The 14,025-nt window shown below is 38.8% G+C and overlaps 1 protein-coding gene across 1 annotated transcript in view; it reads right to left on the bottom strand.

Annotated features, from left to right (window-relative positions):
• Nucleotides 1-14,025, bottom strand: part of SHQ1 (SHQ1, H/ACA ribonucleoprotein assembly factor) — a 150,001-nt gene that overhangs the window by 124,302 nt on the left and 11,674 nt on the right. Inside the window, exon 2 of the mRNA XM_081072717.1 lies at nt 579-643. Coding sequence (XP_080928843.1) covers nt 579-643 — 65 coding nt within the window. The remainder of the gene's footprint in view (nt 1-578; nt 644-14,025) is intronic.

Genomic DNA, 14,025 nt, shown 5'->3' with positions numbered 1-14,025 from the left:
TACACAAGAGTACACAATGTATTCTTATTCCATATCCAGTAACAAAGGAAAATCCAGAGGTTTCTATAAAGGGAAAATAAATGGTTTCATGCTTAGCTGAAATGAAGGACTTAATCAATCATGAAAAGAAAAATCAATCAGCCTTTAAATGTCACCTATGGACACCTTCTCTCACACCTACATGTTATTAAATTTAAGATTAAAACTGTACAAGAAATATTTGATTCACAGCTAAAATCACCCACACCTTTGATCACCTCACACATTCTTTTACTTTTAAACACTTAATAAATGTAGGAGAAACAGGAAATAAAACGAATAGAAAATAGAACCAGAGTATTTAACTTAACTTTACTTGGAAGAATATTGTGAAATACTTTAAAAGACTGAAGAAATTGTCATTGTTAAGAAATCCATAAATAACAGCACTGAGCACTGTGAAACAATAGAGTGACAGGGTCAGATTGCACTTGCGATACACCTAAAAGGTCCTCGCAGTATCTTGAAAGATTTTTATGTAGTCGCTCTAACATAAAGAATCCCAAGGACTAAACTAACAAAAATTTCAAAATAAGTACCTTTATCTGCATCATAGGACCCTTGCTCACTTCCATTTTCTATAATTCTTCCAGGAAGGGTTAATCTGCAGATTTAATATAAAGTTTCATGAAGTTCTTAAATTACAAAGTACAATAAGTGATCATCAATGACAGTATACATTTAACTACTGAATCTATCCATCATTTTACAAGGAAATCCTTCAGCATTTTTTAACATTTTACAAACTAAATAACTTAGATTTCTTTCCTAGTGAGAAAAAAGAAATCAGAGATGACTGCTCTCTCTGTTTGAATACCCGCTAGTAACCAATAGATACTTAAAAATTTCTTTTCAGCCACAGTATTAGTTATCACTATTGTAATAGTACTTCCTCCTCCTAGTGAATATAGCTGCTGCCTGACACAGCAGGGGCTCCAAAAAAGTACACTAATTGGTTTCCAAAAAACCGCCAATAACAAACAAACCAAAAAATGGGAAACAATAAAACCAATTGTTTGTATTAGACAAATTATTACTTTTTAAAAAAGCAGAAAGCAAAAGTGTTATTTCAAATCGACTATATGAGGATTTCCCCTTCTTTCATACTAAAAGAAATGAACTGATTTTCCTGTTTCTAGTTTTATCCTTGTTCAGTCAGTCTTCCACTGAAGCCCAAAATAATTTTTTTAAAACAGAAGCCTGACTGTCACTATTTTATTTGAAAAAGTTTCTGTGGCTGTCCAACACTGTCTTAAATCATTTAAACTCACCAGTACAGTATATCAAACCAACACCATTCCATTCCAAACTTAAACTCTGAGCCTCCTTTCCTCCCATACTCCCCTCTCTCTTGCTTCCTACTCTAACAGGAATAATAATAATAATAATAATAATAATAATAATAACGACAACAACAATAACCTGGCAGACCCCAAAAGGCCCAGAGTTTCATAACCTAGTTACCTTTCACCCCAATGTTTCCTGGAGCTATAATGCATTTGCTGAACCAAGATCCCTTCTAAACCCAATATAAGGAGTTAGTTTATGGATAAATTAGTTATAATTGTTACAAATACTAACTTTACTATCAGCATCTGAACTGAATCCCAGCTCTGCCATTTACTAGCTCTGTAATGTCCTTTATACAAGTTAATTAACTTCAATTCCAAGGCTTATAAACCTCATCTGTAAAAAGGGAAAAATTAAAGAATGTATCCCAGGGTTACATGAGAAGGAAATGATAATTCAAACAGCTTGGTGGCTGGTACAGTATTCAAAAGATGTGAGCTATTAGAGGTCCAAGATGAAAGATTAGGTAAACGTTATGCCTTCTGCCTCCCAGAATCACACCAAAAGTACAAATAAATTATTGAACTATCAACCTTAAGAATCACCTGAAGATCAGCTGGACAAAACCCCTATAACTAAGGATATAAAGAGGCCACATCGAAAATGGTAGGAAGGGAGGAGACGTGAAACAGACTGACCCCAAACCAACAGACAGTGGTTGAACACCAGGAGGGACACCTCAGTGGTGGGAGTCCCCCCTGAAGAAGGAGGGGTCCCAGCTCCACACCAGGCTCTCCAGCCCTGCGGTCCTATGCTAGGAAGAGGAGTTCCCACAGCATCTGGAAGTAAAAATCAGTGAGGACTCTTGTCTGTCCATCGGGGTGAGACGGAAGGTGGCTGGAAACCCAGACACCATCTTAAAAATCCTGCACACAGACACACTCACTTGCAAACACTCACCTGGTCTCTGGTGGAGGGGTAGCAACTCGAGAGGCACCAGAGACATATGGGCAAAGACTGAGATGTGTGGATTCATGGTGAGGGCAGGAGGGATAGAAGCCATTATCCCCAGGCAGAGCCTGCCTCATGTGTAGCCTACAGGAAGGTGCCATCTTTTCTATGTTGAACCCTCCCCCAAAGGGTCAAATCTGGGACCACATTGGTCTGGTGAAATTTGCATGTGCACAATGCCTTGGTGATGCCGTGCGTCCCTGCCCATCATGGCTGGTGTTGCACTGCCCAGGGCACTCTCAGCTCCTGGGCACTGGTCCTACCCCACAAGCTAAGAAGCCTTTTATAGCAGCAGATAGTCCGCAGGGGCCCAGAAACTGTTGGTGGTGGGCAGTGATCCAGAACCTGTGCCGCAGCCTTTCTTGGGCAGCTCTCAAGGATCTGTGGGCCAGAGGCAAGCAGTGGCTGGCTGCGGTGTTCTCAGGGTGATTCATAGACTGGTCACAGGACAGGCACTGCCCCGACGTGATTGGTGGCTGGCTGCGGTGTTCTTGGGTGCTTTGTGAAGTAGTCATAGCCCAGCCACTGGCACAAGACCTGAATCTGCATTAACTTTGTAAAAACCACCAGCCACGCCTTGTGACTCCCTGAAACCCTGCTCCACCCAGCTAGTACTACATCATCAAAGGCATTCACAATGTCAGGTCAACCAACACGGCCCACCCACCTAAGGAGGCTCTTTCAAAATAGCTGGGCCTATAGGCAGCTGACAGGTGGCAATAATCCTAGGGAGCCCTGGGCCTTTTGCTAAAGTGCCCCAGGTCCAATACTGGTGGCAGCCAGCCTAAGTTCACAGAGAGGATAGACCCACACATACCTCTAGGTCCAGCACAGGCAGCAACCAAAAGCATATAGCTTTGTGGCTCCTACCAGGTAGCCCCGGGACAGTCATAGGCCAGGCTGAAATTGGACTGCATGGGAGACGCTCCTAAGAGATACCAGAAACAACACACCCAGAAGCTGGCTTCAAATCAGAGCACTACCTGATTAGCCCCACAAGTGGCACACCCAAAGTGGGGGGTCTCAACAGGCACAAAAGCCTGTAAATATGAATCCCCCACTGATGGGACAGGCTCCACACATCAGATCATATGCTGTGGGCATAGCCAGTCCTCACAATCAGTCATCCTGGGAGGCGATCCCACCCACTCAAGTGCCAAAGCAATCAAGGCTCAACAACACAGAAAACATTCAAGACACTCCTGGAACACACACAGGAGATCAGGAAGACTGCACCAATGGACCACATAAGACACCTATCACACGAGACCACCCAGCAAAGACTGAGAGACACAGGAGATCTACCTAATACATAGAAGCAAACACAGAGGCAGTGAGAATGAGGAAACAAACAAATATGTCCCAAATAAAAGAACAAAATAAATCCCCAGAAATGGAACTAAATGAAATGGAGGCAATCAACCTACCAAAGACAGAGTATAAAACACTGCTTACAAGAATGCTTAAAAAACTTAGTGGGAATTTCAACAAAGAAATGGCCAACATACAGAAGGACATAGAAACCATAAAAAAGAAACAGTCAGAAATGAAGACTACAATAACTGAAATGATGAATACACTAGAAGGAATCAACAGCAGATTAGATGAAGAAGAGGATCAAATAGTGATTTAGAAGACAAGGTAATAGACTACACCCAATCAGAACAATAGAAAGAAAAGAAAAATTTTTTTAATTAAAAAATGAAGATAGTTCAAGGGACCTTTGAAACATCAAACATAGCAACATTCGCATCATAGGAGTACCAGAAGAAGAGATGGAGCAAGAGATCAAGAACCTATTTGAAGAAATAATGACTGAAAACTTCCCCTGGTGAAGGAAATAGACATACAAGCCCAGAAAGTACAGAGTCCCAAACAAGATGAAACTCAGCAGGCCCACACCAAGACACATTAATAATTAAAATGCCAAAGGTTAAAGATGAAGAGAAAATCCTAAGAGCAGCAAGAGACAGACAACTCGTTACTTACGAGGGAACTCCCAGAAGACTATCAGCTGATTTCTTGAAAAGACGCTGCAGGCAGAAAGGAGTGACAGAAAATATTCAAAATAATGAAAAACGAAGGCCTAAAACCAAAACTACTCTAGCCACTACTCTTCCACTGGTCTTTGCATTCCTTGACTTGATCAAGCTCATCTTTCTCCAAGAGTCTTCACATCTCATGGTGTCTCTGCCTTAAAATTTTAACTTTATAGCAAGGCAATCATTTAAAATTGAAGGAGCGCTAAAGAGCTTCGCAGACAAGAAAAAGCAAAAGGATTAATTACCACCAAGCCAGTATTACAAGAAATGTTAAAAGGACCCCTTGAAGCAAAATACAGGAGAAAACTACCAAATGAAGATCAAAAATACGAGTAATAAAATGTCAGCAACTATCTACATATTGATAATCACTTTATTTTTTTATTTTTTATTTTTTAAATTTTATTGGGAAATACTGGGGAACAGTGTGTTTCTCCAGGGCCCATCAGCTCCAAGCAGTTGTTCTTCAATCTAGTTGTGGAGAGCTCAGCTCACTGGCTCATGTGGAAATCGAACCGGCAACCATGTTGTTCAGAGCTCATGCTCCAACCAACTGAGCCACCCGGCCGCTGGATAATCACTTTAAATGTAAATGATTTAAATGCTCCAGTCAAAAGATATAGGGTAGTTGAATGGATAAGAAAACAAGGACCGAACTGACGTCATAGGAATGGGTGCAGCGAGGCCGACTTCTTGAGTTCTCCTCCAGAACTTACCACAAATTTAAAATCCATACCCATCGAAGAACTCTTTGCTCATCACACAGGACAGCTAAGAGACTCATATGACGATTAATTGAAGGAGGGCAAACTGGGCGAGCAGGGGAGATGGAAGGGAGCAGTGGAGACACAGCCCGCATCTGAGGATGTGGAGATGCGGTCCTGCTGGCATCCTTGGCTGGGGAGATGCAGGGGGTCCCAGGACGGAACAGAGACCACAAAAGCCAAGAGGTGGGCTCTTTCCCTGCGTCCCACAGCTGATCTCTCCAGCCAAGGGGACAGCATATCCAGCATTTGAGGCAATAACCTCAGCTGAGACCTCCAGCTGGGCCCTAGGATGGACAAGGACGTAAACTCCATACCTGGGTCCCTCTCCCCATTCTCGAATCCTACCCCTGCCCTATCAGAGACTCAAGCTGGCCCCTGAACTAAGGAGTAGAGTCAGACTACAGAGGAGCAATAGCGCTCGGGATTTGGGAAGACCCGGTGTACAGCTCTGACACAGGAAAGAGGTTGGGAAAAGTGTGACATGGCTGGGCTGGGAGAGAGAAGATGCCAACATCCCCAGCCCCCACCCTTTCTGGCCTGCCCAGGGCAAGGCAAATACAACTGTGGAGACACTCCAAAGGATCAGCAGTAGGCAGCAGGGACAGCTCTGGAATTTCAGCAGCTCAGAATCTGCACACACACACACACACACACACACACACAGAAGAAGTGCCCTAAGACTCAGGAGACCTGGGCACAGGGCTGGTGGTGCTACTCTCAGTGCGCATATGTACAGGCAAGGGCAGAAACTGCACTGACTTTGTAGAAACTACCATCCAGACCCCTCCGCCCCACGCATCTAAATCTGCAGTCCTAAAGTCACTCTGGGCACCAGGTGACCAGCTCCGCCTGCACAATTTACAGAGGTACAGCAGAGGACAACCTGGAGATTACTTGGTGAGCTTAAGCCAAGACTAGCGCTGCTGTTTTTCTTTTGTTTTGTTTTTATATCTTTGACATTCTTCCCGGTGTTGAGTGTGGGTTAGCGGTTGTTTTTATATGTGAATGTGTTTGTTTTTTTCTTTATTGTTGTTATTGTTGTGGTTCTGCTTGGTCATTTGCTTTGTTCTGAAACTACCCTACCAGGGCCCAGCTCAAGAGGCACAATATTCAACCCACTCAGAGGCCAACTCCAGACCAAACCACAGTACTACCGTGTTTGACCTACAAGTGACACACCCAGAGGGAATTCTCTACAGGCACAAGAGCCCAAAAAGGCCACACCTTATTTGAGCGGTCACAACTCATTCAGAAAAACATCCACTGTGGTCAGAGCCAAGTCTCACATCTAGTCAGCTGAGGAGTCAATACCACCTAATCACAAGCGAAAAGCAATTAAAGATCAACTTTAACAGGACAATATACACAACACAAGAGTCACCTTTGGAGCACACGCAGAGGAGAAGAAGGAAGTGGTGCAAGTCAAATATGAAAGACACATACTACACAAGGTAAGAACCCAGCAAAAAAACTAAGAACCCTAGGGGATCTACTTAATACATCGAAGCAAACACAGAGAGCCAACCAGAATGGGGAAACAAAGAAACATGTCCCAAATAAAAGAACAGAAGAAACCTCCACAACTGGAAACAAATTAGGCAGGGGTAACCAAACTACCAGAGACAGAGTTCAGAACACTGGTGATAAGAATGTTTAAGGCGCTTAGAGAAGACATAAAGAAGGATGTAGAAATCATAACAAACAACCAGTTAGAACTAAAGAATACAATAACTGAAATAAAGAAAACACTTGAAGGAATTACTAGCAGGTTAGATGAAGCAGAGGATCGAATCAGCGACTTAGAAGACAAATTACCAGAGATCACCCAAACAGAACAACAAAAAGAAAAAAGAATTTAAAAAATGAAAATGGTTTAAGAGACCTCTGGAATAACATCAAGCACAACAACATGCGCATCATAGGAATACCAGAAAGTGAAGAGAGGAAGCAAAGATGGAGAACATATTTGAAGTAATGTCTGAAAACTTCCCTAACCTGATGAAGAAAACCAACATACCCAGGAAGTGCAGGGCGTATGAACCAGGATGAACCCAAACAGGTCCACACCAAGGCACATTATAGTTAAATGGCAAAGGTTAAAGACAAAGAGAGAATCCTAAAAGCAGCAAGAGAAAGACAGCAGGTTGCATACAAGGGAACTCCTTTAAAACTATCAAATGACTTTTCTAAAGAAACACTGCAGGCCAAGAAGGAGTGGAAAGAAATACTCAAAGTGATGGAAAACAAAGGCCTACAAGGCTATCATTTAAAATCGAAGGGGAGATAAAGAGCTTCCCAGAAAAGAATAAGCTAAAGGAATTTATTACCACCAAGCCAACATTGCAGGAAATATTAAAACGGTTTCTGTAAACAGAAGAAAAATGAAAACAATGGAACTACAAACTTAAAAAAACGGCAATAACTATGTACCTATCAATAATCACCTTAAATGTAAATGGATTAAATGTTCCAATCAAAAGACATGGGTTGTCTGAGTGGTAAGAAAGCAGGACTCTTATATATGCTGCATACAAGAGACTCACCTCAGATCAAGAGACCCATACAGCCTGAAAGTGAAGGGGTGAATTAAGATATTTCATGCAAATGGCAATGAGAAAAAAGCTGGAGTTGCAATACTTATATCTGACAAAATAGACATTAAAATGGAGAACATATTAAAAGACAAAGATGGGCACTATATAATAATAAAGGGATCAATCCGACAAGAGGACATAACCCTAGTAAACATCTATACACCCAACATAGGAGCACCTAAATATATAAAACAGATATTGGCTGACATAAACACAGAGATCAACAGTAATACTATCATAGTAGGGGACATCAACACACCTCGGACAACAAGAGACAGGTCTTCCAAACAGAAAACCAATATGGAAACAACAACCTTAAATGACACATCGGACCACTTGGATTTAATTGATATTTTCAGAGCATTTCACCCAAAGCTGTGAAATACACGTTCTTCTCAAGCGCACATGGAACATTTTCCAAAATAGATCACATGTTAGGCCACAAAACAAGTATTAGATAAATTTAAGAAAATTGAAATCATACCAATTGTCTTCTCTGACCACAGTGCTATGATATTAGAAATCAATTACAGGAAAAAACTGGAAGACACACAACTCATGGAGGCTGAATAACATATTACTAAATAATGAATGGGTCAACCACAAGATCAAGGAAGAAATCTAAATATATCTCAAGACAAACGAAAATGAAAAAACGACGACCCAAAATCTATGGGATGCAGCAAAAGCGGTCCTACGAGGGAAATTCATAGCATTAGAAGCGTACCTAAAGAAACAAGAAAAATCATTAATCAACAGTTTATCTTTACACTTAAGGGATCTGGAAAAAGAACAGCAAAATAAGCCCAAAGAGAGTACAAAAAAGGACACAAATGTCAGGTGGAAATAAATGAAATAGAAACCAGAAAACAATACAAACGATCAATGAATCCAAGAGTTGGTTTTTAGAGAGATAAACAAAATCGACAAAACTTTAGCCAGACTCATTAAAAAAAGAGAGAGAGAGGACCCAAATTAATAAAATTAGAAATGAAAGAGAAGTGACAACAGATACACAGATATACAAAAACTTAAGAAATTACTATGAGCCAACAAATTAGCCAACATGTATGCCAACAAAATGACAACCTAGAAAAATGGACAATTTTCTAGAAGCATACAACCTTCCAAGGCTAACTCAAGAAGAAACAGAAAACCTGAATAGACTGACTACCACCAGAAAAACTGAATCAGTAATAAACAATCTCCCAACAAAATCCCTGGACCAGATGGCTATACAGGTGAATTTTACAAAACGTTCAAAAAGGAATTATCACCTATTCTCCTCAAGCTCTTCCAAAAAATCCAGAAGGAGGGATGGCTCCCAAACACTTTTTATGAAGCCAGTATCACCCAGATCCCAAAATCAGACAAAGACACCACAAAAAAAGAAAACTACAGCCCAATATCTTTAATGAACATAGAAGCCAAAATCCTCAACAACATATTAGCTAACAGAATTTAGCAATATATTAAAAAGATCATACACCACAATCAAGTGGGATTCACTCTCAGTATGCAAACATAGTTCAACATCTGCAAATCAATTAATGTGATACACCACATTAACAAAATGAAAAATAAAAATCATATGATTATATCAATAGATGCAGAAAACGCATGTGACAAAATTCAGCAGCATTTATGATAAAAACCCTTAAGAAAGTGGGAATAGAGGAATCATATCTCAACATAATAAAGGCCATATATGATAAACCCACAGCTAACATCATACTCAATGGGGAAAAGCTAAAACCATTCCACTTAATATCAGGAACAAGGCAAGGTTGCCCACTTTCTCCACTTCTATTCAACAGAGTGCTGGAAGTTCTAGCCACAGCAATAAGAGAAGAAAAAGAAATAAAAAGCATCCAAATTGGTAAGGAGGAAGTAAAACTGTCATTATATGCAGATGACATGATACTATATATAGAGAACCCTAAAGACTCCACCAAGAAACTGTTAGAGCCGATAGATGAATTTAGTAAAGTAACAGGATACAAAATTAATATTCAGAAATCAGTTGCATTTGTACATACCAATAATAAAATATCAAAAGGAGAAATTAGGAAAACAGTCCCATTTACAATTGCTTCAAAGACTATAAAATACCTGGGAATAAATTTAACCACAGAAGTAAAAGATCTGTACTCAGAAAATTGTAAGACCCTGAAGAGAGTAATTAAAGAAGATCCAAATAGATGGAAACACATACCATGTTCATTGATAGAAAGAATTAATATAGTTAAAATGTCCGTATTGCCTAAGGCAATACACATATTCAAGGAAATTCCTATGACACTACCAAGAATATTTTACTCAAAAAGAGAATATATAATCCTAAAATTTATATGGAACAATAAAAGACCCCAGATAGCCTTGTCAATCTTGAGAAATAAGAACAAAGTGAGAGGTATCACGAAACCTGACATCAAATTATACTACCAATAATCAAAAAAGCATGGTATTGGCATAAATACAGACACATAGGTCAATGGAACAGACTAGAGAGCCCAGAAATAAATCCTTGCCTATATGATCATTTAATCTATAACAATGGAAACAAAAATTTACAGTGGGGTAAATACTGTTTGTTAAATAAATGGTGCTGGAAAACCTGGACAGACACATGCAAAAAAAATGAAGCTGGACCACCTCCTTACACCATATACGAGAATAAATTCAAAATGGCTTAAAGACTTAAATGTAAGATCTGAAACCATAAAATTCCTAGAAGAAAATATAGGAAGAAACTTTACAGATATTACCCGGAATAAGATTTTTACTGATATATCCCCTCAGGCAAGGAAAGTAAGAGAAAAAATAAACATGTGGGATTACATCAAACTGAAAAGTTTTTTCACATCAAAGGAAACCATCAATAAAACATAAAAGGATCCTACTGAATGGGAAAGATATTTTCCAATGATGTATCCGATAAGGGGTTAATATCCAAAATTTATAAAAAACTCACTCAACTCCTAAAAAAACAAACAACCCAATTGAAAAACGGGCAGAGCACATGAAGAGACATTTTTCTAAAAAGGACATACACATGGCAAACAGACATATGAAAAAATGCTCAACCTCACTAACCATCAGAGAAATGCAAATAAAAACCACAATGAGATACCACCACACTCCAGTCAAAATGGCTATCATCAATAAATCAGCAAACAACAAGTGTTGGCATGGATGTGGAGAAAAGGAAACCCTTGTTCACTGTTGGTGGGATTGCAGATTGGTGCAGCCACTATGGAAAACAGTATGGAGGTATCTCAAAAATCTGAAAATAAAACTACCTTATGTTCCAGCAATTCTACTCCTTGGTATATATCCAGAGAAATCCAAAACTCTAATTCCAAAAAATTTATGCACTCCTGTTTACTGCAGCACATACACAATAGCCAGGACATGGAAACAACCGAAATGCCCATTGGTAGATGACTGGATTAAGAAGCTGTGGTACATTTACGCAATGGAGTAAAGCCATAAAGAAGAAAAAGCCATAAAGAAGAAAGAAATCTTACCATCTGCAACAACATGGATGGATCTAGAGAACACTATGTTAAGTGAAATAAGTCAGACAGAGAAAGACAAGTACCATATGATCTCACTTCTATGTGGAATCTAAAGAAAACAATAAATGAATAAACTAATCAAAAACAGTCTCTGAGTCATAGAGGAAAAACTGAGGATTGCTAAATGGGAGTGGGGAAGGGATAAGAGGGAAGGTAAGGGGATTGGAAAGCACAGTCAATAATGACAAGATTGCTACGGGGTTATGAATGTCAATTTGGGGAATGTAATCAATAATGTTGTAAAGATTTTGTAGGGTATCTGATGGACACTTGTATTGTTAGGGAGACCACCTCAGGGAAGATGTAGATGCCTGATCACTGCACTATACACCTGAAGCTGAAGCTGATGAATAATGAATGTCAACTACAATTTTATACATATTTACAAGAAGCGGAGTACAGCTTTAGCAATAGACAGTGGAAATGTAATGCCTGTGTGCGATGTCAGAGGGGCAGTGGATGGGAGGAGGGGGGTTGTCACTGTGCGAGGGATACAAATGATAAATGTCTAACTATTACATGTTTTATGCATCTGAAACTAATAGAAAACAATAGACAAGAAAGAAAAAAAGAAAGAAAACAAGGACCAATGCATATGCTATCTACAAGAAACTCACCTCAGATAGAAAGACACATACTAACTGAAAGTAAAGGGATAAAACAATATTTTATGCAAATGAAAGCAGAAAAAAGGTGGGGTAGCAATGCTTATATAGGACAGATTAGACTTTAAGATTAGACTTATTATAAAGATTATACTAAGAGACAAAGAAGAACATTACATAATAATAAAGAAATCATTCTAACAAGAGGACAATACCCAGTAAATATTTATGCACCCAACATAGGAGCGCCAAAATATATAAAGCAAATATGTTACGACATAGAGGCAGATAACAACAGTAACACAATCATAGTAGGGGACTTTAACACCTCATTGACACCAATGGATAAATCTTCCAGACAGAAAATCAACATGTAAACAGCAGCTTTAAATAACACACTAGACCTGAAGAATTTAACTGAGATTTTAGAACATTTCACCCCAAAGCAGCAGAATATACATTTCTTTCAAGAACATATAGAACATTTTCCAAGATAGACCATATGTTAGGCCACAAAACAAGTCTCAATAAATTTAAGACTGAAATCATATCAAGTGTCTTCTCTTACTACAGTGGTATGAAACTAGAAATCAATTACAAGAAAAAAACTGAAAAACACACAAACACATGGAGGCTAAATAACATGCTACTAAATAATGAATGGGTGAACCAGCAGAAGCAGTCTTAAGAGGGAAATTCATAGGAATGCACGCCTACCTCAAGAAATAAGAAGAATTTCAAATCAACAGTTTATCTTTACAGCTAAGGGAACTAGAGAAACAAAAGCAAACAAAGTCCAAAGGGAGTACAAGGAAGGAAATAATAAAGATTTAAGCATGTACAAGAAATAAGTGAAATAGAGACTAAACAAACAATACAAATGATCAATGAAACCAAGAGCTGGTTTTTTGAAAAGATAAGCAAAATTGACAAAACTATAACCAGACTCATGAAAAGACAGAGAAAGAGAGAGAGAGAGAGAGAGACAGACAGACAGACAGACAGACAGACAGAGACAGAGAGAAAGAGAATCAAATAAAACGAGAAATGAAAGAGAAGTGACAGCAGATAACACAGAAATACAAAACAAAACTAAGAAAATACTATGAGCAACTATACGCCAACAAATTTGACAATCTGGAAGAAATGGATAAATTCCTAGAAGTATGCAATCTTCCAAGACTGAAACAAGAATCAGAAAATCTGAACAGACCGATTACGAAGAATGAAACAAACTGGTAATCAACAAGCTCCCAACAAACAAAAGTCCTGGACCAGATGGCTTCACCGGTGAATTTTACCAACATTCAAAAAAGAATTAACACCTTTTGTCCTCAAACTGTTCCAAAAACTCCAAGAGGAGGGAATGCTCTCAAGATCAATTTATGAGGTTACCACTGTCCTCATTCCAAAACCAACAACATTACAAAAAAAAGAAAACTACAGGCCTATATCCCTAATGAAGACACATGCAAAAATCCTCAACAAAATATTAGCTAACCGAATTCAGCAATACCATTAAAAAGATGATACACCACAATCAAGTGGGATTTACTCCCGGTATGCAAGGTTGGTTCATTATCTTCAAATCAATTAACTTGATACACCACATAAACAAAATGAAAAATAAAAATCATATGGTCATATCAACAGATGCAGGAAAAGCATTTGACAAAATCCAGCATCCATTTATAATAAAAACTATCAGCAGAGTGGGAATAGAGGGAACATATCTCAACATAACAAAGGCCGTATATGACAAACTCAGGGCTAATATCATACTCAATGGGAAAAGCCAAAAGCATTCCCCTTAAGATCAGGAACAAGAAAAGGATGCCCACTTTTATCACATTTATTCAACATAGTACTAGAAGTTCTAGCCACAGAAATCAGACAAGGAAATAAATAAAAGGCATCCAAATGAGAAAGGAAGAAGTAAAATTGCCATTGTTTGCCGATGACATGATACCATATAAAGAGAGCTAAAAAGATTCCACCAATAAACTATTAAAACTGATAATAAATTCAGTAAAGTATCAGAATACAAAATTAATATTCAGAAATCAGTTGCATTTTTATATGCCGGTAACAAATTA

Source organism: Rhinolophus hipposideros (genome assembly GCF_964194185.1).
Source record: "Rhinolophus hipposideros genome assembly, chromosome: 14".
NCBI lineage: Eukaryota > Metazoa > Chordata > Mammalia > Chiroptera > Rhinolophidae > Rhinolophus > Rhinolophus hipposideros.
The sequence above is the reverse complement of the archived record's forward strand: the minus strand, read 5'-3'. Positions and strand labels throughout refer to the sequence as shown.